Genomic DNA, 23,917 nt, shown 5'->3' with positions numbered 1-23,917 from the left:
CATTACAGTGCCAACATTACAATAGATCCACAGATCACATCACAGTGTCAACATTACAATAGATCCACAGATCACATTACAGTGCCAACATTACAATAGATCCACAGATCACATCACAGTGCCAACATTACAATAGATCCACAGATCACATTACAGTATCAACATTACAATAGATCCACAGATCACATTACAGTGCCAACATTACAATAGATCCACAGATCACATCACAGTGTCAACATTACAATAGATCCACAGATCACATTACAGTGCCAACATTACAATAGATCCACAGATCACATTACAGTGCCAACATTACAATAGATCCACAGATCACATTACAGTATCAACATTACAATAGATCCACAGATCACATTACAGTGCCAACATTACAATAGATCCACAGATCACATTACAGTGTCAACATTACAATAGATCCACAGATCACATCACAGTGTCAACATTACAATAGATCCACAGATCACATTACAGTGTCAACATTACAATAGATCCACAGATCACATCACAGTGTCAACATTACAATAGATCCACAGATCACATTACAGTGTCAACATTACAATAGATCCACAGATCACATTACAGTGTCAACATTACCTTTCTGGATAGAGTCGACTGTGCACCATCAAGTTGTGAGTTGTTGAAAACTGGAGAAATGCGCTGAAACAAGGAAAAGTCAATCAATGACAATGTACTTCTCCTGGGAAATACGCCAGTTTCGAGATATGTTCGAGGTATTTCCCTTCGGAGAACTCTTGTACATAGTAAGGCACGAAACAATGTGTTTACATTTGGGAGTGGGATAAATATCCATCACTACTAAGTGAATGTGCTCAGTAAGCTTCTCATACAGTTTCATCACCCAATTTCGACTGATACACAAACTATGTAAATCATAAGTATTCAAAGAGTTATTAAATACTTGGAATTCTTATTATATCATGTTATTTCATTGTTCCTACCCATCATATCTAGGATTTTACTTGCAAATATGGCATTGTATTTATGTTCCCACTTTATTAAAACATTTTTTTATGGTATTTTATATTTCCTACATTAAATATTCAAAGAGAAGTCGGTTTTAATACATTTTATCATCTTTCTCACTGACTGTAAGATCCACTCTGTCCCACTTACGCATTCAGAGTTTCACTAAATGCATCTCCTACACAGGAGAGCTCTAATCTCGAAACTGGCGTACTGGTACAAATATCATAGTAGTTGTGGGTAGGAATACATATGTGTAAAAATTGCAAGAGTCAATGGTGGGGAACATATACTGTAGAAGTGATTATTTAGGCTGGGGATTAATTATACATGTTTTTCCACATCCAACGCTTGGGGGGAAAATACACAGTAATTTAATACTATATCATATCAAATATCTATAACTTTATTATATACTTTCAATTTCATCTCTTCTTTTTTCTTTAAAAGTTTGCGGGCATATATCACACGATATTTGCCCGGAAACATTCCGGCCCGCAAACATTACGTCACAATCAAATTTCTATGCTGTTAAAATTCAAATTTTTCGTGTTTTTCATCCTTTACTCAGTTAAAGCGATAAAGTTATTGTTAAAAATAAAATTATTGTTAGTTTCTAAATGAAATTGAAAGTATATAATAAAAAGGTTATAGACCTTGTATGGGAAATATGACGACCTCGTTTTTTGTCGCGAACGGACCTCGCAAGCTCGGTCCGTCTACGCGCCAAAAAACTCGGTCGTCATATTTTCCCATACAAAGTCTATATCCTATAAATACGTGTTGGGAAATTCATGTGCTTATCAAGTGATCACGTAATTAGTGCAAATTTAAACCACGCATACATAACCATTTTTACAGTATATACACTACTAAAAATTCCTGGAGTCAGGGGTGGTAAATATGTAAAAGTGAGATGTGGAGATCATAGGAATCCAGGATGGAGAAAATCTTTGGGGTCAGCAGTAGGGAATATAGATATAAATAGAGATCTCAGGAATTAGAGTAAAAACGAATGTATAGAGATCTCAGGAATTAGGGTGGTGAAAACAAATGTGTAAAGATCTCAGGAATTAGGGTGGTGAAAACAAATGTGTAAAGATCTCAGGAATTAGGGTGGTGAAAACAAATGTGTAAAGATCTCAGGAATTTGGGTGGTGAAAACAAATGTGTAAAGATCTCAGGAATTTGGGTGGTGAAAATGAATGTGTAAAGATCTACAGAAATGGGGGTTGGGGTGGGGGTGGGTGGGTGTGTACAAGTAGAGATCCAAAGAGACAATGATGAGGAATGCAAGTATCTGTAGAGACCTCGGAAAACAATAGCAGCGGGGGGTTCTTGTACAAATTAAAGGAGTCGGAGTGGGGATCCAAAGAGTGACCAGTGGGGAATGAATGAGTGGCGGGGAATACGTACGAGTAAAGATCCCAGGAGTCAGGGGTAGGGAATATCCGGACCCAGCCCCCCTTCCGCTGGTCCTCCTCTTTCAGGCGTCGCAAAATCTTGATCTCCTCGCTGTTTAGGCCAGCCATGCCACGTGGCTGAGGATTTCCTGGTCGACTTCCAGATGAACTTCCCGCAGACTGGGGCCTCTGTTTCTATTGGAAACAAATGAAATACAGTTCATTAGTGCAATTCAAGTTGATGATGCTTTCTTAATTACCAAAATACAGTGAATTAAAATCTCAGCAATTCCAGAATTTTAAACATATGGTTTTCATATCTATTTTGCATATTTTTCACAAAACTTAACTTTTATCTCTTTTGACACACAAGCTATAAAATATTTCTACAACCATAGTAATAGAAACAATCTTTAATCTAGTAAGGTTTTTGCAATAAAAAAAAAAGATAAAGAAAAGCCAAATTTTTAAAACAAAGGGAAATATCTAAGCCACAACAAAACTATTAGGAATGGAGCAATCTGATTGAAACCAGATCCTGACATCCGCTCACTTAGATCACTACACTAGGATCTGACGTAACCCCATATAGGGTCACGTCCGCATGACCTTTCGTTAAGCCAATCAAATTGACCCTGTCGATTTATACCAACGATAATTTTTCTCCCATGAACCTTTGCGTCATTATTTACGTTAGAGATGCAAAACAAAAAACAAAACAAAAAAAATGGCTGCGCGTTTGACAGACGACTGCACACCTTTCAAAACATGCGATTTAAACGTCTGTTTTCTCTGCAGGTTTTCTTTCATTCAAACGCTCAAAAATCCCGATGGAGTTCACAATTCAAGGAAAATGGCTGCGATTGTTTGGTTTGAAAGAAAACATATCGCAGCTAGATTCGACGTCACAATGCACCGTTTATGTCGACTGGCGTTATATTCCTCGCGTTATTTAAGTAAACCATCTTGAAAACTACCGTATATACTCGCCTATAAGTTGGTCCGCCTATAAGTTGGTTGTATTTTTTAAGGTTATTTTGTAGGAATTTGCCATTGACCCGCTTATAAGTCGGTACAAATTTTTGTCAGAATCGGTTGACAATTTCAAGTCAATGCTCTAGTGTTTTTACCTATGTTTCAAAAAATATTTTGAGAAATTAATAATTATGAGGTGCGCAATATCCAAGTCATATCTGTTTGGTGTTTAAACGCAGCCCTTGATCTATTATGGACAATGATCCCTTGTTTACCTAAGCAAGTATGGTCTCCTAATTACCAGTTCCTGACACCGTGTTTACTTAGTGGCACGCGCCTCGCGAAAACTGTTATTGTGGGATTCCGGTATAATTCATTGTATCAACAATAGAGTTTTTAAGAGTCAAGAATGATGATCTAAATTATCTGTTAACAATATTCAATCTTTTATGAAATATATTTCAGCCGGTATACATATGAATATTTCAATATTGAATCGGGTTCGTAATTCAATTTTACCGATAAACGATAGATTAGTTAACCGGCATATGTAAATAATTTCTAACTAGATAAAAATATGTAAAAATATAAAAATATGTAAATACTTGTACTTTATACATAATTTTCAAATACATAAACAATACCATATATCTAGATATTTGTGAACAATAATCATTTGTGTGGTAGTACATGATAATCGTCGGAGTTGTTTAAAAACACTACATTACGCCGCCTAGAAAAATACCAATCTTCTTAGGACGCGCCTATAAGTCAGACATAGAGTTTTGGACCAAAAATTGACTCCCAAAAATCCGACTTATAGGCGAGTATATACGGTATTCAATTCGTACCCGTCCCTATTCATACATAAATCTGAATTCACAATTAATTTAATGATATTGTACGTTTTGTTGTTTGAAAAAACGGAATAGATTATGCATTATTGCGAAAGTTTAAAATTAGTTATGCGAGAATATACAAATTTACAGTGTGGAATAAACTTCGTGGGAGAGAGATTACAGCAATTTGTTTACAAATTGCCAGGAACCGCCTAAATAGCCATCATTGTCTGTATGGCACAATCTGACTGGCTGATAGTTCTCATGAATATTCCAAGCGAAAGGTCATGCGGACATGACCCCCTATGTGGTTACGTCAGATCCTAGTGTAGCAATCTAAGTGAGCAGATCTCAGGATCTGGTTTTAATCAGATTGAGGAATGGGGCAATGTGATGCACATTCCATTGTTTAATTAAGAACAGCTGGAGATAGGGCATCAAAACCTCCATGTAACACTGAACAAATGATATCTTGGTGATCATAATCTCTACTGTAATGTTCCATAAATACGAAATCTTCGAAGCCCAATACATTTACTTATTGTCCAGTGGTATATAGCTTACTTCCATTTGACAACCTGCTCCAATCTTTAGTGTGGAATTTTAATTTCCTTGTCACAAGTCACTACAGTTCTCATCATTTAAAAGTACTGTGTGTGAACTTATTTTAGTAGGATTCAAATTTTTGCAGATTTGACTGAAATTCATAGTTGCTCTAAAATATGAAATTCTCTATTTATCCATTTTTATACACAGAAGAAACACTAAAACATGATTGCGTTAATAATATATCAGCTGCACCAAATTTTGAATACGCTAAAATAAGAAAACATCAATTATATCAACAATACTGGATAATCGTACACTCTTTGATAGCATGTCAAATCACAGATACAGTTAATAACTGTATAATGTACCAACTCACAGGTGCAAAACAACAAGCTCCTCTTCTTCAAAGGGATACATAGACCACTGATTATTAACTACTTTTCAAATAATTACAAGTAATCATATCGGCATTAGATAGATAAAAGACAGGTTTCAATTTTCCCCAGTCTTTGATGCACCACAAGATTTCATATTATCCTTGTACATAATTGGTGTGTAGTGATCATTCAATATTTTAAGCGATAGCTATAACACTATTATCAGAAATCATTAATTCTAAAAACAGCACAGAATTCAAACAAAACACCATATATGATCATGTATTACACCTCAAACACTATAACTGTTAAAAAAAAATCTGATAAGCATCTGTTTATAGAAATAGAACAAAAAATGTAGATCCATATACACAAGACCAAACCAATCCAAACTTGATTACAGGGACCCTCTAAATGAGAGAATGATTAGTGATAAGCAATGAGAGACTTACCACTGATGATGCAGAAGAGGGTCTATATCGAGCAGACTGGAAATATACAGTGTCGTGAAAATGAAAATGAAAATAACATGGTGCAGAATCCCTATCAATCTTGTTAAATATGGATTAGATCCATGAAAATGAAATGGTTTCTATTAAACATTTAACAAGATTTCAAGAAATATCTCTGAAAGCACAGATATTTGCTACATATGGTATTGCATTTAAAACCCACAGACTCGCGATCTGGCCAATCAAAATGCTCTTCCAATTTTCACCCCAATTGTTGCCCTCAAAGTCACTCCACCCTGTGCTTTCAGATGAAGTTCTGACTTTGTTCATGTATCATGCAAATCAAAGATTTCAGGCATTTGAACCTCATAATCATATCATGCAACTAACATTCAAACGATCTAAAAACATGCAAAATGTTTCATTTTTTAACAAGTAAGTCACAACTGTGAAACTCTTGTATTACAAGACACACCCACCAAATAAAAGTAACCCTTTCCAAGATCAGTTGTCAAGTTCAAGTAAATCTAGTATAATAAAAAGTATAAATAAGCACTCAAAACAAAACAAAAATAGAGAAAGTGACTAATCTTCCATCAAGATCCAACACCATACTATCAACATTTAGTGGTTTATTGCACATATGTTAAACTAACTACCACCATGACACATAGCCAGGAAAATCACATATCAACCAATGAAAAAGTCAAACAGAATGTGCAATGTACCATGTCAAGAATCGAGACTTCATCAGAATTCAGGCGTTTCTCCGCCTCAAGTTTCCATCGGCGTCTGTCCTACAGACAGTATAGCACAATTTCATTATCTTGTGAATTTAATATTTCATAGAACTTGAAACTAATCTAATGACATGAATGTTCAAGAGGTTGTAACATTATCATTCACCCAGTTAGGCAAGAAACTATATATATATATATATATATATATATATATATATATAGAATATAAATAATATCAAACCACAAATCATGGGAGATTCTAATCACATGTTACCCCCCTGCCTTCCTCTCCTCCTCCCCCGGTTATTCATTTATGTCCCAGCATTGTTGGGAACTTTGTTTCCTAACATTTTGTAAACAAACTACATAACATTGATGTTTGTTTGTGACTTCACAATTAGCATAGGAATACACAGTGTAGTAATTAAAATTTGTGTAATAGGTGATATCCACTGGATAAAGGAGTAAACATGTGATAAATATATTTATACATATGCATCTATCAAATACATATTTCTATGGTTTATAAGACCATGATACATATAATTGATGTTGTTATGTGTCAATAGAAATTATAAAACTAACGGAAGGATTCCAATCCATCACTGTTACAAAGAGAACATGAGACATGCACTAAAGTTTTCATGTTAGAATATCAATTTGTAAATATAGTAAGACTATAGAATGTTAAAGGAACTCAGACAATGAGTATACTTGAATAAAAATCAAAGAGAACAGGAAATAATTGGAAAAAGAACATTGTAGATAACAAAGGCTCCATTACATAGAATATCTGGATTACAAATTATATCTCACCGAGATCTTTTCATGTATGGTCCGCTCTTTCTAATTAATACAATTAAGTTGCATGGATAAATTCATGAGTAAAATGGAAACCTCAAACTATGATTTTTAAGCATAAGGAGTTTAATTTCATGCTTTTAATAAACTAGTACTTTGCATATTAATGAAATATAATATTTTGCATAAATATGTCCCACAGGAATTGTATCGTTGACCTTTGAAACCATCATAAATCAGCCCCTTCACTTGAGACTGTGACCTTTGAACCCCTAAATTAGTCCTCTGTCCCCCAAGAATCTCTATTACAATATGAGATTAAAAGGTATTTATACCACAATTCCAACCCCCCACCCCCACCCCACCCCCCACCTCGTTGCAAGAGCAGAATTAAAAACTAATGCCAAATTCTAGCATTGTATCAAACGATAAATTTTCCTTCACCATAACTGCTTGTTGTTCAGTTTGCAGGTTATGATTTTTCACAAGTTCATTCTTGGTCTAAAATATAAAGGCTTTATCAATGATGAAATAAAGATTAGAAAGTACAACTCCGTCATATGGCAGAGAATAGATGAGAGACCTTCTACGTTGTACTAAATGCAATCTAATATCTAAGACCCAAGTAATTTGAAAATGTTCAAGACATACTACTGAAAGTTTGAGTGTTGGTGCCCGACAGCCTGAAAGGGTCTCTGTGTCAGAATGAGGCTTTGTTCACTAACCTTGGCACGTGCAGCTATTTTGGCAGTGACTTCTTGATTGCGTCGACTTTGCTGTAGAGTTCTCATCATCGGATCATGACAGACTACGCCTATTAAAAATATATTGTATACAGTCAAAGAGGGATAACTCTTACTGCATTATTATCATTTTCAGCATATTCAATATCATTTTCAGCATATTCAAACTTAATGATACAGGTATATGATACAGGTATATATTTACCTGAGAGACTGAACACATCACACATCATATTTGTTTTAATCTTGGAGTCTAATGGGGAATCACTGTAAAAAAATAAATAAATAAATAAATAATGTCATTTATCTTTATTGCACAATTGCATAGAAACAAAAAAATCAAAATTAAGAAGAAATGAACAAACTTCAATCACAGTACAATATATAAGTGAAGATTTAAGTGAACGAATCATGTGAACTAAAATATTTGACCAAATACTGTCACAGACAGTTTCTAAAAGGGATCCACCACAGTTTTGTACAGTATTGTACACATAAACCAATTCATATCACCAGATTCGTGGTTTTTTCATCTATACCAAAATCCAGCGCATATCCGCAGACATGTGAACTCTGCAATTCTCTCTTGGGACACAGTGTGCGATAACCTCAGCTATTTGTCACATGATGTAAATCTCTGAAGTACTCGACTTATGAGAAAATTAAATTCCTACCAGGTATTTACTTTTAAAGGTGAAGAAAATGTGAAATACTCAGTGCACTAGATGTGTTGATATTTCATGAACGCCCCCGCCCATTTACCAAGAAAAAGGGTGTCTAGCTAATAGACATATCATTTAGAACCATGAATCCCCATCAGATAACCATGGAAAAGGGTGTCTAGCCAATAAACACATCATTTAGAACAAAAGACAATTTGATCTGTAGCCCGATATATTCACACTACCGTATATACTCGCCTATAAGTCGGATTATCTTCTTTTTATGTCATAACAGATAATTTCAATTTTTTGTTTATCAATTATATGTTACATGTACAAATCTGGATATTGAAAAGTAGATTTATATATCAATCAGTATAATACTTTTATGTGTTTTTTCTTTCGCGTGAACAGTAATTGGATTGTGATGACTGTGGTTGTCGATACATGATTTCTATTTCAGTTGTGTCTCATTTATTATCATATCTTATAGCATTTTAATATGCAACATTAATAAAATATTATTAGTTTATACAAGCACTTTTTATTTCATATCATGTATTTTAGAGTTGAAATAGTATCTACCATAAATGTAATTCTAAATTGAGATTTCATGTATATTTGCATGATAAAACAAAATAACTAAATAAATATTTAATGTTTATCATTTGAAACTTGGTATTTTTTTTAGGTACATTAACGTTAAGCTATAATTTAAAGTAATTGATTTACAAAATTAAGATTAAAAAGACAAAGAAGACAAACTATTATATATCCAGCAAAATAAAATTCATAAATAGAAGGAAAACAAACCAGCTCATTATTTAAAAAAGATAATTTTTAAAGTTATTTGATTATAGAAATCATAATATCATTAAATGAATTATTTAAAAAAGGGACAGAATCTCAATATATTCTATCATTATACATGTATATATCCTACAAAATATTCTTATTGCCTTATTCTGGTTATATCTGAAAACAGACTATAGCCTACCTGTAATTAAATTCTTTTGTTCTCTACCTGCACCCAATTCCCACTTAGCCAACACAGAGTTACCTGTATTTTTTCAAAATGTTGGCTAAGTGGGAAGATACCCTAACAGATAAGGCTTGGATATTGAGCACCTCATAATTTTTAATTTCTCAAAATATTTTTTGAAACATAGGTAAAAACACTAGAGCATTGACTTGAAATTGTCAACCGATTCTGACAAAAATTTGTATCGACTTATAAGCGGGTCAATGGCAAATTCCTACAAAATAACCTTAAAAAATACAACCGACTTATAGGCGAGTATATACGGTAGATCCCATGCAAATGGAAAAGCTACATACGTAGAAAGAGTGATCACTCACGGCCATTTTATAACACTCAGGATTTCTCATCTCTCTCAGCACAGAAAGGGCTAACATGCAATGAAGGACAGCACAAAATGACCAATCCTTCTGGACATGACCTGGACACTTACCATGCAAGGGATGGGGACAGATTGACCTCTAGCACCCATGGCTTTAGGTTATCATCGACTAAAATATCAAACCCATATAATTCTGGAAAAGAAGAACAAAAGATGGATTAACCATAGCACTTAAAAATGTATGTGGGAAATGGCTTGCCATAGAAAGTGCTAATAAGATAAACAACATGAGATATATCAGTTATCACTTCACACAATTTATTTTGATAAAAATGAACTTTCTTTAATTTCATGTAGTTTATCATTGATAAAAAAGATGAGTATTCTGAGAGGAAAAGTAAGGAACTAGATCAAGCGTTCCTAGAAACACATACCACCTGCTATGACTCCATCAATCTTGATACAGTGTGTATATTGGCCCTATTTATACATTGGACCAAATTCTAGTACACACTGAATTTTGTGATACTTAAATTTCGTTCCGCATACAGAAAATATGGCTTTACATATCAAATTTATTTGTAAACTTTTATTTGATACTTGAGTTTTGTTCTGTATATAGAAAATATGGCTTTACATATAAAATTTATTTGTAAACTCTTATTCAGTTTGGTGCAAACAAAAATCCATCTCAATCATGCAATCAAGGTTATACTAGTAGGCTCCTGCAGTTTTAGATATTTAAGTTAAGTACCTGTACCTACAGATAAACATGCTTGCTAACACGCCAAAGATAGAGTTTACAAATTCTAACGATTCTGTTTCCTTTGCCAGCAAAAATCACAGTCCAACAAGAGTACAGCAATAACCCACAGTTTACTGCAGAACAAAGTATGAGCATTACAACCCACTACAGTCCTAATCTATAAAAGTAATGTTCACAATTCACAACGCTCATATTAATTTCTGAGGTTTATGTGTATTTACTCTGAATATTCTCATGTCTGTCAATTCTGTAACAGCAACTCATCACCTTCAACTTCAGCATTAGCTAGAGCTTCCATTTAAAAATCAAGTACGCAAATAAGTGATGAACTGCTCTTTCCTACCAAAACTTTGGCAAAAAGTTCTGTAGAATTTGATCCAACTCCAAGATCATGCATGTATAAGCCATTCAAGACATCCAATTGTTCCTATCAAATTATGTCCATAAACCAATTTGGCAATTTTTGTCAGTGACCCCAATATTTGACCTTGAAAATCAATACAACCTATCCGATTCATATGATAAAACAGGCGAAGTTGATAACCCATGCTAAGATGAGATACCATACATAAATCAAAGAGTGACACAGAGAGATGGAGCTACATAAATCTCTCAATCTCTCTCTCTCTCTCTCTCTCTCTCTGAGATTGAGACTGTGAAGGCAAAGTAAAGAAAACAAGTGTATTTGTAACCATACCAAAACAGTTTCCTCGAAATGGCATGAACATTTTACAGGCAGTAGCTACTGGAACCTCCACAGAGACGATCGTCTTGATGATCACATCCTCAATCCTCATCATCAGAGCTGTAACAGATTTTAGACCATAGACAATCATCATTTCAGTTCCAAATAAACCTTGTTAGATTTCATCTTATAAACCAAAACACATCTGCTCTTTATTTTTAAAAAGTATACATACGGGACTGATATACTATAGGAGCTTTACTTTTAACATCAAAATTACAGGTTTAATATGATAGTTGACTGATGTCAGCAGATATGTACGTAAATCGTTTATTTTGTGACCACTCGTGTTACAGAATACAGACCTGCTGTGTCCCTGCCCCTTGACCTGATGTAACGCAGGAATGCACCCAGTGACCATTTATTGCCATAATCCTCTACATCCGGGTCATCATTCCTGGGATAAATAAAAGAACATTTTTATACATTCTAATGCTTATTTAGCACTAAAGGATGAATTGTAATATACACAAGGATCATTAATTAGAAGAGTGTTTGGATTTGTAGTGGTGGCATTCATGTTTGTATTGGTGTGAAGAGAGCAATACCACACTGGGGGTATACATGCATGTTGGTGAGAATGAAATGACATTAGAGCATTATCATACACATGTATCTTGACAGCAGAATATCTCATCCAACTATTGCATCTCACTGAAGACCAATTCAGACAAAAGAATATGTCTTTAATGTAAACCAAAAGAAAATAATGATTTAATTTCCATTGAGGGACCAATCTAGATAATTTGTTTTGGCAGGGTCATGTTAATACCAATGACATTTTTCTGTAAAGACAAGATGCCATTACTGAGTGCAGCATTCTCTATTGATTTGGATATTGGGCACAATAAGACATCTTCTCCCTATCTCCATGCAGCCCTCTGATGATATAACCCTGTTGTAATTCATTATAATCACCATGCACCTGACAGTTCCTGGGTTCTTACACAATACTTTCTCCAGTCTGTGAATCCAATATTGACAAGCCAGTCTCCGCCACCTTGCAATCCACTTAGGGAATTCTTGACAGGATCAGAATCAAGTTTCTCTCAAATTATAAGCCTTCAAGAAGAATTATGATTTCTATTCTGGTTTTGTTTTTGTTGTGTTTTTTTCCAGTGCCAGAAGACTTCTATTGATTTGCCCTTGTTAGCTTTGTAAAGAATTAACTGGTTAATGGACAAAAACCTGATGTGGTATTTACTATAAATCTCCCTGTTGAAGTAGGTGTTGTATTACCTATATATTCCATAGAGGTGAGTATTTACCACAGATCCCAATGTTAAAGTGGAGATAAGGTATTTACCATAGCAGTCTACCCCAATGTTGAAGTAGAAATAAAGAATTTAATATAGATCCCAATGTTGAAGTGGAAATGAAGTATTTACCACAGATCTAAATGTTAAAGTGGAAATAAAGAATTTAATATAGATCCCAATGTTGAAGTGGAGATGGGGGTATTTACCACAGCTGATGTTAAAGTGGAAATTAAGAATTTACCATAGACCCCAATGTTGAAGCAGAAATAAAGAATTTATTATAGATCCCAATGCTGAAGTAGAAATAGAGAATTTATTATAGATCCCAATGTTAAAGTGGAAATAGAGAATTTATTATAGATCTCAATGTTGAAGTTGTGGGTATTTACTAAATTAAGATTCCATTGTTTGTAAGGATGTGGTTTATTTTTCTTTCTTTTTATGCAGAAGTTTCTTAAAATTAAAATTTATTTCATATGCTTATACAATATATCTTAACAAGAGTACCGCAAACGGTAAATAATACGCCCGTGAAGTGCTTACATAGGGTGTTTTCTTGTGCTATAATTTGTATAACTTTGCTTCAGGTAGTATCAGCCATCATTAGGCTGTGACAAACTTTCATATGAACAAAGGGTCTTAGCTTAAAAATCGAGATTTCCTCAAAATGGACCAAGTTCAACAACCTGTAATTTTTTCAAAAATGGAAGAAAATCAAAATCTTCAATACCCATACAAACACTCCACAAAATAAGATGGTCCTCACTTGAAAACTGTGGGAGGAGTAGGGCAGACAAATTATGTACCCTCCATAGAATATTAATTTCCAAATAGACTAAGTTCAACAACCTATAATTTTCTCAAAAATTGTAGAAAATCAAAATCCATCCCACATGCACATCTTCAATACCCATACAAACACTCCACAAAATAAGAAGGCTCTCACTTGAAAACTGTGGGAGGAGTAGGGCGGACAAATTATGTACCCTCCATATAATAATTATTTCCAAATAAAGGGGCAAAACTCCTGGAAAAAAGGTCGAAATGGATCAAAATTGCAGTATGATCTAGAGTGACCCACAAAGAAGCTACACAGCAAGTTTAAGCATGATATGTGAAAGGGAAATGAAATTATAAAGAGAAAACCCCGAACGGACGGACAAATGGACAGTAAGACGGACAGACGGACGTACAGACGGGTGTATAAAAATGATTAAAATGTGAAATTTACTTCATATGCACATACATGTATATATCTTAAATATAATTAAAAAGTGAAATTTATTTCATGTGAACAAACAAAAGAAATTCACCATCTTTGCAATGCTGAAGCTGTATTTTATTTCCAGCTGTTTATATTGGAAAACATATTAGCCATATAGATGAGATGGCATGAGGAATACATGGTGTTTCATAGGTTTCACTCAAGTCCTGAGTGTATTTATTGATTTCATTTGTTTCAACTTGTCTTACACCTGTGAAGCTATCTCAAGATTAAATTCCACATGACTACAGACAGTGGTATACTGTAATTTTATTGGAATGAAATATAAAAATTCTCTAGTTTCCCGAGTTAGAAGGAAGCCATGATTATAACATAACAATTCTCATTACCTGCAAGTACAAATTAATAGGGTTCTTATCGGATATCACAAATTATGGCTGCCACAAAGTAATTTCGACAACCCTGACAAGTTCACTACCAGTTTTACTGTGTACTGCGGATTGAATGATTCTAGATACATTTAATTGTATGATTAATGCCAACATTCTAGGCATCAGCTTCTAATACATGACACATGAACCTACGATGTGTGAAACAAGAGAGGTTTGTAAAACATGTATGTCCTCATCAAATGACAGTATACAGCACTAATCACTGTAGAGTCCAATCTGTGAAAAAGAAACACAATATTAATGTCTCTGGTACATACTGTACACACATTGATGTGTGTATCAGCATGTAGTCTGTGAGGTAAAATGCTTTCCAGTTACCTACAGCATAAGATCCATTATACACATGAAATCTGTCTGGCCTTGTAGTGACCTTGACCAGGACACACTGACCTGCTGAGCACTAGGGGTCATCCGCACATTGATGTGTATCAGCCTACCCAGTATGAAATATGTGAGGTAGAGCAATCTCCTGGCAATTAATTGCACAAGATGTCAGAGACCAACACCCACGGACAAGTGCAAAGCAATATGCCCCTCCCTCTATGACAGAGGACAAAGATATAATGACATAATGGCTTATGGACCCCAGAATCAACTTTCACTCCGACTTCATCAGCAACAAAAACAAGAGGTCCATGGGCCACATCACTCACCTGAGTCATCTTGGCTCATATTTAAAGATTTGTCCTATATATTCGCATGTAAAACCTTGATCCCTATTGTGACCCCAACCTACTCCTGGGGGCCATGATTTTTTCAAAATTGAATCTGGACTATGACAGGAAGCTTTCATGTGACTATAAACTTTTCTGGGCCAGTGACTTTTCAGAAGAAGATTTTTAATGATTTTCCCTATATATTTGTATGTAAAAATTGATCCCCTATTGTTGCCTCATCTTACCCCCGAGGGCCATGATTTTAACAAACTTGAATCTGCACTATGTCAGGAAGCTTTCATGCAACTTTCAATCTTCCTGGCCAGGTAGTTTTTGAGAAGATTTTTAAAGATTTTCCCTATATATTTTTATGTAAAACTTTGATCCCCACTTGTGGCCCCATCCTACCCCCGGAGCCCATGATTTTCACAAACTTGACTCTGCACTATGTTAGGAAGCTTTCATGTAAATTTCCACTTACCTGGCCTCGTAATTTTTGAGTAGATTTTCAAAAATTTTCCCTATATATTTGTATGTAAAACTTTGATCCCCCCTTGTGGCCGCATCCTACCCCCGAGGGCCATGCTTTTAACAAACTTGAATCTGCACGATGTCAGGAAGCTTTCATATAAATTTCAGCTTTTCTGGCCCAGTGGTTCTTGAGAAGAAGATTTTTAAATGACCTCACCCTATTTTTGCATTTTTGTGATTATCTCCCCTTTGAAAGGGACATGGCCCTTCATTTGGACAAACTTGAAAGCCCTTCACCCAAGGATGCTTTGTGGCAAGTTTGGTTGAAATTGGCCCAGTGGTTCTGGAGAAGGAGTCGAAAATGTAAAAAGTTTACAGACGGACAGACGATGGACAACAGGCGATCAGAATAGCTCACTTGAGCTCAGGTGAGCTAAAAATAATACAAACACAACATCTTTTGACCATATCTGGAGATAACCTGTATAATAATTTCAAAGCAGATGATACAAGGAAATGTACAATTCAAAGTCAAAGGACGGCATATCTATAAGTTTATAACAACAGCCATTTCATATCCGTAACTTTAACAACGGCCATTTCATATCCTTAAGTTTAACAACAGCCATTTCATATCTGTAAGTTTAACGTACAACAGCTAATTCATATCTCTAAGTTTAACAACAGCCATTTCTTATCTGTAAGTTTAACAACAGCCATTTCTGACCCTGAAATTCACACACATTATTTGATTTTAATGCAAATCAATCATTTCCACATTGAAATAGTCAGAAGCTAAAATTTCAATTACATTTTCCTGAATTGATTGGTCTCCTGGAATATGATGTTATAAAGTTGGTGATTTTTTGCATGTTCCTTGAAAATCGTCAAAAATGACAACATGTCAATCAGATAGTGGACCACATATGTCAATCAAAACTGCAACATCAAGATATAAAGATCAATATCTATATCTCCAATGCTTTTGTCTTGGAGGTCTTTACAAATTGTATATGATAGTCATTTCCTAATGAATTCATTGCAGTGGTGAACAATGCATGTCCATACTACCTGCTCGGAATTCCAACAGAAATGAAAGTAGAATGTAATTTAATTCAATTTTGAAAATACATGAAGGTATGAACTGCAACTCCTCACACAGGCATACATTTCATGAAGTGCATTATCTATTTCCTCACACAGGCGTACATTTCATGAATCGCATTATCTATTTCCTAAATATATGCCAATTTTGTCATCGACACATCGCTCAAACTTTCTGAAGCCAAAGAGTTGTAGATGGAAAATGATTTTTGGCCACTTCATACTTGTCAATGCATCTTTATCGACCTCTGAACAGCATTAAATATGTTATAGGAAAACTCCTGCCTCACTGACCATAAGGTGAGTGTTAACTTCAAAGAAAGACCTTCTAGGATATGCATCCAGACTCAATATGATCTGCTTGACATGACACTTCTTATTATTCGCTTTCATTCTTGATCATTGATGAATGAATATTGTATTGAAATAACAATACACATATTGTAATCTAAATCTATACATGCATGTTGCTTTGATAACTGTTTCCAACTCTAATAAAAACCTACAGATCAATCAAGCGATATTTACTTAACCTAACAGATCTTCCGCATTGTGTGTATGGTCAATAAGGACTTGCTGATACTCTTCATTGATGGGAAGCACTTGTTTAGTTGATGTACTCACTTGACATAGTCATCACTTTTCTTGTTGACGCTGTAGTTGGTCAGATGCATACACTGATTCCTGATGTGCCGGTTGCTCTTCTCATATCTCACTGTGGCAAACCTGTTTATCACATACAAAAAATGGATTCGTTTATCAAGAACTTGCAATCTATCACTCTTACAACGGAGATTATTACTCCTCTAAATCAATTTTTATGAATATCTGTCATAAATGGCACTTTTTAAATTCAGCAGTGATGTGAAAACTATACAATTCATGATGACTTGGGTATTTAGTGCTCTGTATGTAACACTTACAAAATATGTACAAGACACGAATGAAAACAAAAACACCACTATAACCAGTAAATCGCATTACCAGTAAATCGCATTTCATCAAAAATCAAAAATACTGAATAGCACTATAAGCATGTAAATTCTGGCATCTACAAATCAAAAATACCGAATAGCACTAAGCGTGAAACACATAAAATATGGCTTTACTTTGACAACATGAACAAGGTGTAATACTGGTCAAGTGATTTTTTACTAGCAGTTCTAGATGTGCAATCCACCACTAACTAAATAAAGGGGGAAATGAATATGAGATATAATGTATGTTTCTGCAGACACTGGGTTTTCTGAAAATTCCCTTCTGTTGAATTTGGTCAGTTCTATAGATATTGACAATGGCTGCAGGTAACCCCATAAGACCAGGCTAAACTGGTTCCCTATTTGGTGTCTCATCTACTCCATTCATATCATCTTAAATTCACATGGCTAGGAATAGTAAACTCAGTGATTTTAATCCTATAACAGAAAGGGCTAAGCCAGTTATACAAATGGCAATGGGAAAAAAGCTGTTTACTGAAATCCAAAATCCAGTTTATGATGAAATAATAATTTCAACAATAATCACTTATTTCTAAAAGCGCAATAACTTCTGCAGAATTTCGCCTCTGAAGGGCTACACCCTGGACCAACAGTTAATCTGTTCCTCATTTACGCCATTGACACGTGCCATGATGAAGAAGACACACTATAAAATCATATTGATTTGTGGGGACCAACTTTTGTGGTTTCCTTAAAAATTTTCTCCTCATCTCCAGGGGACATGGATTGTGGATCATCCATGTTAAGCTTTCATTATTGCAAGGATAAGTTGTAATTTTTGCTACAAAATGATTTACTATAAGGAATACTATAAGGAAAAGTGTATAAACTTGCATTACATCTACAAATACTCAGAACAACATGCAACCTTACAAATGGTCATTCTAAACCTGTCAATTTCAGTACTCTGTCTCACTGTGGAGTGTACGATTTGATTAACCTTGCCCTGACATACCTAGTAAGTCCTTCTTCAAACAGGTAAATGCAGAGTGGGTCGTAGGAGGTCACACACACGTACAATCGGATGTCAAACTTGAAACCTATGTAAAAACCAAAATCATTAACATACTACTGATATAGAACACAAACCCACTCCCACACATGTATGTATATATTTAAGAAATAAATTTCAGGTTTGAAAATAAATGAGGGTATGAACTGCAATGCTTCATGCCAGCAGTAAGTCAACGAGAAGCTGTTATGCAGTCATTTATTTTCAGAAATGAAATTTCTTATATGAATTTACATTCTAATTTAAATCTATGACGTATTTCCCAGCTGTTAAAATAGATGTACTACTGTAGACAGGGAAATATTGCCTCCGTTTCATTTTCGTCCCTTTCACCCTCGTTGTCACTGGGCAAATTTGAGAGTAAGCAAAACTGTTTTCTCTTGTATCTCTCTTTTAACACAACTATATCTGGGCGAATTTAAAACACGGCAAAACTGTCTGCAAGTGTAGAGAGGCGAAAATAACACGGGGCGAAAATAAGCCTGTATACAGTACATCTATCAAGATTCATATGCACATTGCTCACCACTGCAGCACGCTCATGAGGAAATAGCCATTACAATTTGTAAGATATAAAAGGCAAAAACATTAGGAAAGAAAGAAAGAATATATATATATATATATATACATGTATATATATATATATATATATATATATATATATATAGGGCCTATATGTCTTACATTTTTCAATATAAATGTATCAATTAGGCCTTTTACAAAGTATATCATTTTTATGATATCTAGACTATATGTTCAAATTGACAGTAAAACTTTGGGGTTCTATAAGTAGAGTTTGTTTTGGTTTTTTTAATTTAATTTCCCAGACCTATTCTATAACAAAGAAAATATTTCTTTAACTAGAAGAAATGGTAGCTACCAAGGATGGGGCCCCGACTAAGCTCCATCTAATACAATGTTCAATGTATACATCACGCAGGATGCATAAATATTGATAAAGATATATAAAAGGTATATTAGATTCAGTAAATAATACTTAGTATATATAATTCATATCTGCAGTGAAATATGCATGTACATACTGGTATGAAAATTTCACATAAGCTGTGCTGCCATAAGGAGTCCAAGTCAAATCATATCGGACTCATTAGGCAGCTCTATCAAAAGGCTGAACCCTATTGATAGTGGCTTTGAGCATTACAAAAAGAAATGTTTTTTTGCATATAAAATATATGGTATATTACATGATTACATTCATGTTTGAACATAAATGAATATCTTATGCAGAGATACAAATAACTAATAAAATCTATCTTCTTCTTTTTTATCGAAAGCCTTGATAATTTTTTGAGAAATATATTTTTGAAAAACATGCTTCTTGAATATTGAATTCTTGTTTCAACATTATAGCTTCACAAATTTTTTGTTTTTAAAAATTTCATAGTAAAATTTGCATTTTCTATCCTCAAAGCAGTAATAATGGTTGCCATGAAAAAGGAAATGTAGACGGATATAATATTTGTATGTTTGGATAAACTAAAATCAAACTGATTTTTATATTTACTGAACATTTTCTTTAATATGAAGTATTCACAAATTATGTTGGTTTTTTTAGTAAGCATATTTGAAAAATATTCTATTGGTTTAATACCATTTTCATTTAAAATGTCTTTTACATATAGAATTCCAGCATCATACCAGTTTTAAAAAAAGAGCACTTTTTTTTTAACTGAAAAGTCCTGTTTCCCCATAAAGATTGTTGGACAAGAAGTCTGGTGTAGTTATTTCATCTATTTCCATTGAACACTTAGAATCACTAAATGCTTCAAAAATTTCTTTATAAAATAATGGAAGACATTTTAGTTGCATGGGAATGATTTTGCATTGCTAATTCATTCGTGTGTAATATGTAGAAAATGTCATGTTTTTTAATATCAAAATTTTCTAGAATTATTTTGATATTGTCTTGTTCGTCAGAAATTAACTTGGATATCCACGGACATTTAATTGCTTTTGACTTTACATCTACAATTTCAATACCACCCTGTTGAGTGGCCCCTGTTAAAGTTCTTTTTATTCTATCCCTTTTGTTCCAAATAAAATTAAAAATTACTCTATTAATGTTTTTTATTATATCAACGCTAGGGTAGGGTAGGAGTGAAAGTCATGTTAAGTTAACTAGGCCCTATAGATCCCAGATTTCAAAAAGTGTAGAAATATGACAATTGACATTCACAACAGATTGGATACTCACCATCAATTAACAGTGGATTGGATATATATTTACATACAATCAGGTTTTCATCTAATGGCACTTGATCAGGCTACAAAAAGAAAACAGTCAACTCTATTCACATGCATGAATCTGACAACAGAGACAGAATCTATACTCAGTTTGCTTGGGAAATTTTATGAAACTTCAGATTCCATATTTCATATTATGTATAAAAAGTGTATGATTAAAACTACTCACATGATTACACAAAAACACACCACGCCCACGGGAAGAGGCTACTGGCTTTACTATCCATAAACCCTTCTCCCTTAAAAAGGCAGCTAAAATATCAAATGAGATTAAATCAGAACCACAATCTTCAAACATCTTCCATCATTCAATACACTGTTTCAGAATCCTTTAACATGAATATCAACAAGAAAATGAGCTGCAGACCTGTAGATCTCTGGGGAAATACTGGGACACACCAGACCAAGACTTGTAGCTCTCTGGGGAAATACTGTGACACACCAGACCAAGACTTGTAGCTCTCTTGGGGAAATACTGGGACAGACCAAGCCTTCTAGCTCTCTGGGGAAATACTGGGACACACCAGACCAAGACTTGTAGCTCTCTGGGGAAATACTGGGACAGACCAGACCAAGCCTTGTAGCTCTCAAGGGGCATACTGGGACATACCAGACTAAGTCTAGTAGCTCTCTGAGGATATACTGGGACAGACCAGACCAAGTCTTGTAGCTCTCTGGGGAAATACTGGGACATACCAGACTAAGTCTAGTAGCTCTCTGGGGAAATACTGGGACATACCAGACTAAGTCTAGTAGCTCTCTGAGGATATACTGGGACAGACCAGACCAAGTCTTGTAGCTCTCTGGGGAAATACTGGGACACACCAGACCAAGCCTTGTAGCTCTCTGGGGGAAATACTGGGATAGACCAGACCAAGTCTTGTAGCTCTCTTGGGGAAATACTGGGATAGACCAGACCAAGTCTTTCCCAATATTTTCCCTGAGAGCTACAGATCTGCAGCTACAAGAAAATTTACTAAAGCATGGGTCAAAATTGTGTGGTTTGAACATTTTCATTAACTCTATAGACATCAAATTCATTGTACTGATACAATTATAACTTCAATGCATTGTATGTAAATTCATGAAAAGCCAGCATTTCTTTCCTATTAAATAAAAATTATCCTACTGACCATTTGCTCAATGTGTTGCTCAACCACAAAACACTGAAAATTGATATCAATTATAGCATCACATATGGCCTCAAAATAGATAATTTCTCTCCTTATTTGGTACATGTATCAGGTCCAACAAAGCTAGAGTTAGGACTTTTGGAAATGAATCAGTCAAATAAAACAAGCTAAAAGTCATAAATGTATGAACAATTCCAACATTCCTCTGACTGAATGATAAATGATAAATTATTATTATGTATTGTGCAGTTGAACACCAATATCTCGAATACTATGGATATGTCAAAGTGATTCGGAAGTCCCAACCACTTATTCTTTAAGTATTTTACCCTCGATATCTTGAATCCTTAGACATCTTAAAAGTTTTTTCTTGACCTCATTGAGTTCAAGATAACGAGGTATGACTGTATATTACTACCAAAATATATTTCATATATATATCTTCCACGGATACCTAAATATTGGACGATATACAGATAGGTGTTATATCATGATATCTCTGGCTCATTACCATATTGGAGCGTCATCAAGATCAAAGGGTGCAATGGATGTTCCATTTAAAGTAACAAATGGGTCAATGATATGTTTTAGTACTTAGATTCAGTATTAAAAAAAAAATTTAAATTCATAGAAATAGAAATATAAAAAATGAAATGTTTTTCTCTGTTGTTTTATCGGTTGATGAAGGCAGCAATCATTGCAGAAAAAAATGTGCAAAATGCGGGTTATGAATTTTTTTTCTGCAATGCTTTCATCACACGATAAAACAACTGTTACAAAGAATGCATTTTATTGTTTAAATATGCCATTCTGATTCATTCCACAATCTGTACTGTTGGCAATGGAACACTGAGAAGCATGTTGCATGGATCATAATACAATAAAACAAATCAAGTTTGGTCCAGGTAGGTGTTTACCTACACTGGAGTACTACCGAGTCTAACAATGAAACAAACCCAGCATCTGAAGCCATTCTACAGATTCTGACAATCAACTTTCATGCAGGTTTGTTCTAGAAGTTGGGAATCAGACTGAGTCTAAAACTTATAGCTGCATGTCAACACTGGATGTATAGCACAAAATCTCCCCAACCTCACTTAGGTGAGCTAATTGTTTAATTTTATACAGAGATAAAATTCCATTGGTAACAAACAAATTAGCCAGTTCATGTGCTCTTCATTACAAGGTTGCATTTACTACAACATCATATTAAGTACATGAAGAATTTGAATTTATTTAAGTCTGAACCACAAAAATGAAACTAGCTATAGACCACAGTGAATATTTGTGATTTCACGTTAATAATCTACGACCAGGAAGTGATTTATACCATATCCCATATCCTTTTAATCAGCCTTGAAAAAAAAGTTCTGTACCTACAAAATGTACATGAACATTTCAAGTTATACCATTATCATTAACCAGAACGGCTGCTAAGCCCATTTCATTCTATCAATTAGAAGATTTTATGGACCAAATTTCATTTGAAATATTGGATTTGATGAAAACCCAGAAGAATTGAAAGTCAACGCTGACTGAATAATGGTAAGGTGATGTTCATAAAACATTAACAAGATGAATGTCTGAGCAAATTTGTCATCTGATAAGCTGCTTTCATGAAGACCGGAAAAGTTGCAGTACAAGCTAAATAGAGGTGTATACCGGTATTAATAAATAATATCTGGACCTTTTCACCTCACTCCTCCTAAAAGCTTTGTACTCCTAACATAAAATGAAGTTTGCATAAAGAATTAGACAGTCTCTTTAATTCTCCTCACAAAAAAAAATGGATGTTAATTTTACTGCCATCTTCTAAATCTGTCGGGAATGTGACACAGATCTTTCCTTAATTAGAAGATTACAGGATAGGACTTTGACAAATAACAAACTCTAACCTGATTTCTTAATGCTACATCAAGAAAATTAA

General features: G+C 34.4%; 1 protein-coding gene across 21 annotated transcripts in view; it reads right to left on the bottom strand.

The window, feature by feature from the left end:
- Positions 1–23,917, bottom strand: part of LOC125650127 (tubulin polyglutamylase TTLL5-like) — a 70,578-nt gene that overhangs the window by 25,889 nt on the left and 20,772 nt on the right. For 15 of the 21 annotated variants that reach the window (XR_008803097.1, XM_048878107.2, XM_048878094.2 and 12 more), the window contains exons 7-19: positions 21,027–21,109; positions 20,808–20,877; positions 18,536–18,620; positions 17,207–17,308; positions 11,721–11,812; positions 11,368–11,475; positions 10,016–10,097; positions 8,087–8,148; positions 7,864–7,952; positions 7,154–7,183; positions 5,598–5,633; positions 2,419–2,600; positions 613–675 (exon numbers count right to left, since the gene is read on the bottom strand). Coding sequence is in view for 20 of the 21 variants with exons in the window: in XM_048878107.2 (XP_048734064.1) it covers positions 613–675; positions 2,419–2,600; positions 5,598–5,633; positions 7,154–7,183; positions 7,864–7,952; positions 8,087–8,148; positions 10,016–10,097; positions 11,368–11,475; positions 11,721–11,812; positions 17,207–17,308; positions 18,536–18,620; positions 20,808–20,877; positions 21,027–21,109 (1,084 nt within the window). In the remaining variant the exon portion in view is untranslated. The remainder of the gene's footprint in view (positions 1–612; positions 676–2,418; positions 2,601–5,597; positions 5,634–7,153; positions 7,184–7,863; positions 7,953–8,086; positions 8,149–10,015; positions 10,098–11,367; positions 11,476–11,720; positions 11,813–17,206; positions 17,309–18,535; positions 18,621–20,807; positions 20,878–21,026; positions 21,110–23,917) is intronic. The other 6 variants (XM_048878096.2, XM_056165522.1, XM_056165523.1 and 3 more) reach the window with 3 other exon arrangements.

This window comes from Ostrea edulis, chromosome 5, assembly GCF_947568905.1.
Source record: "Ostrea edulis chromosome 5, xbOstEdul1.1, whole genome shotgun sequence".
NCBI lineage: Eukaryota > Metazoa > Mollusca > Bivalvia > Ostreida > Ostreidae > Ostrea > Ostrea edulis.
The sequence above is the reverse complement of the archived record's forward strand: the minus strand, read 5'-3'. Positions and strand labels throughout refer to the sequence as shown.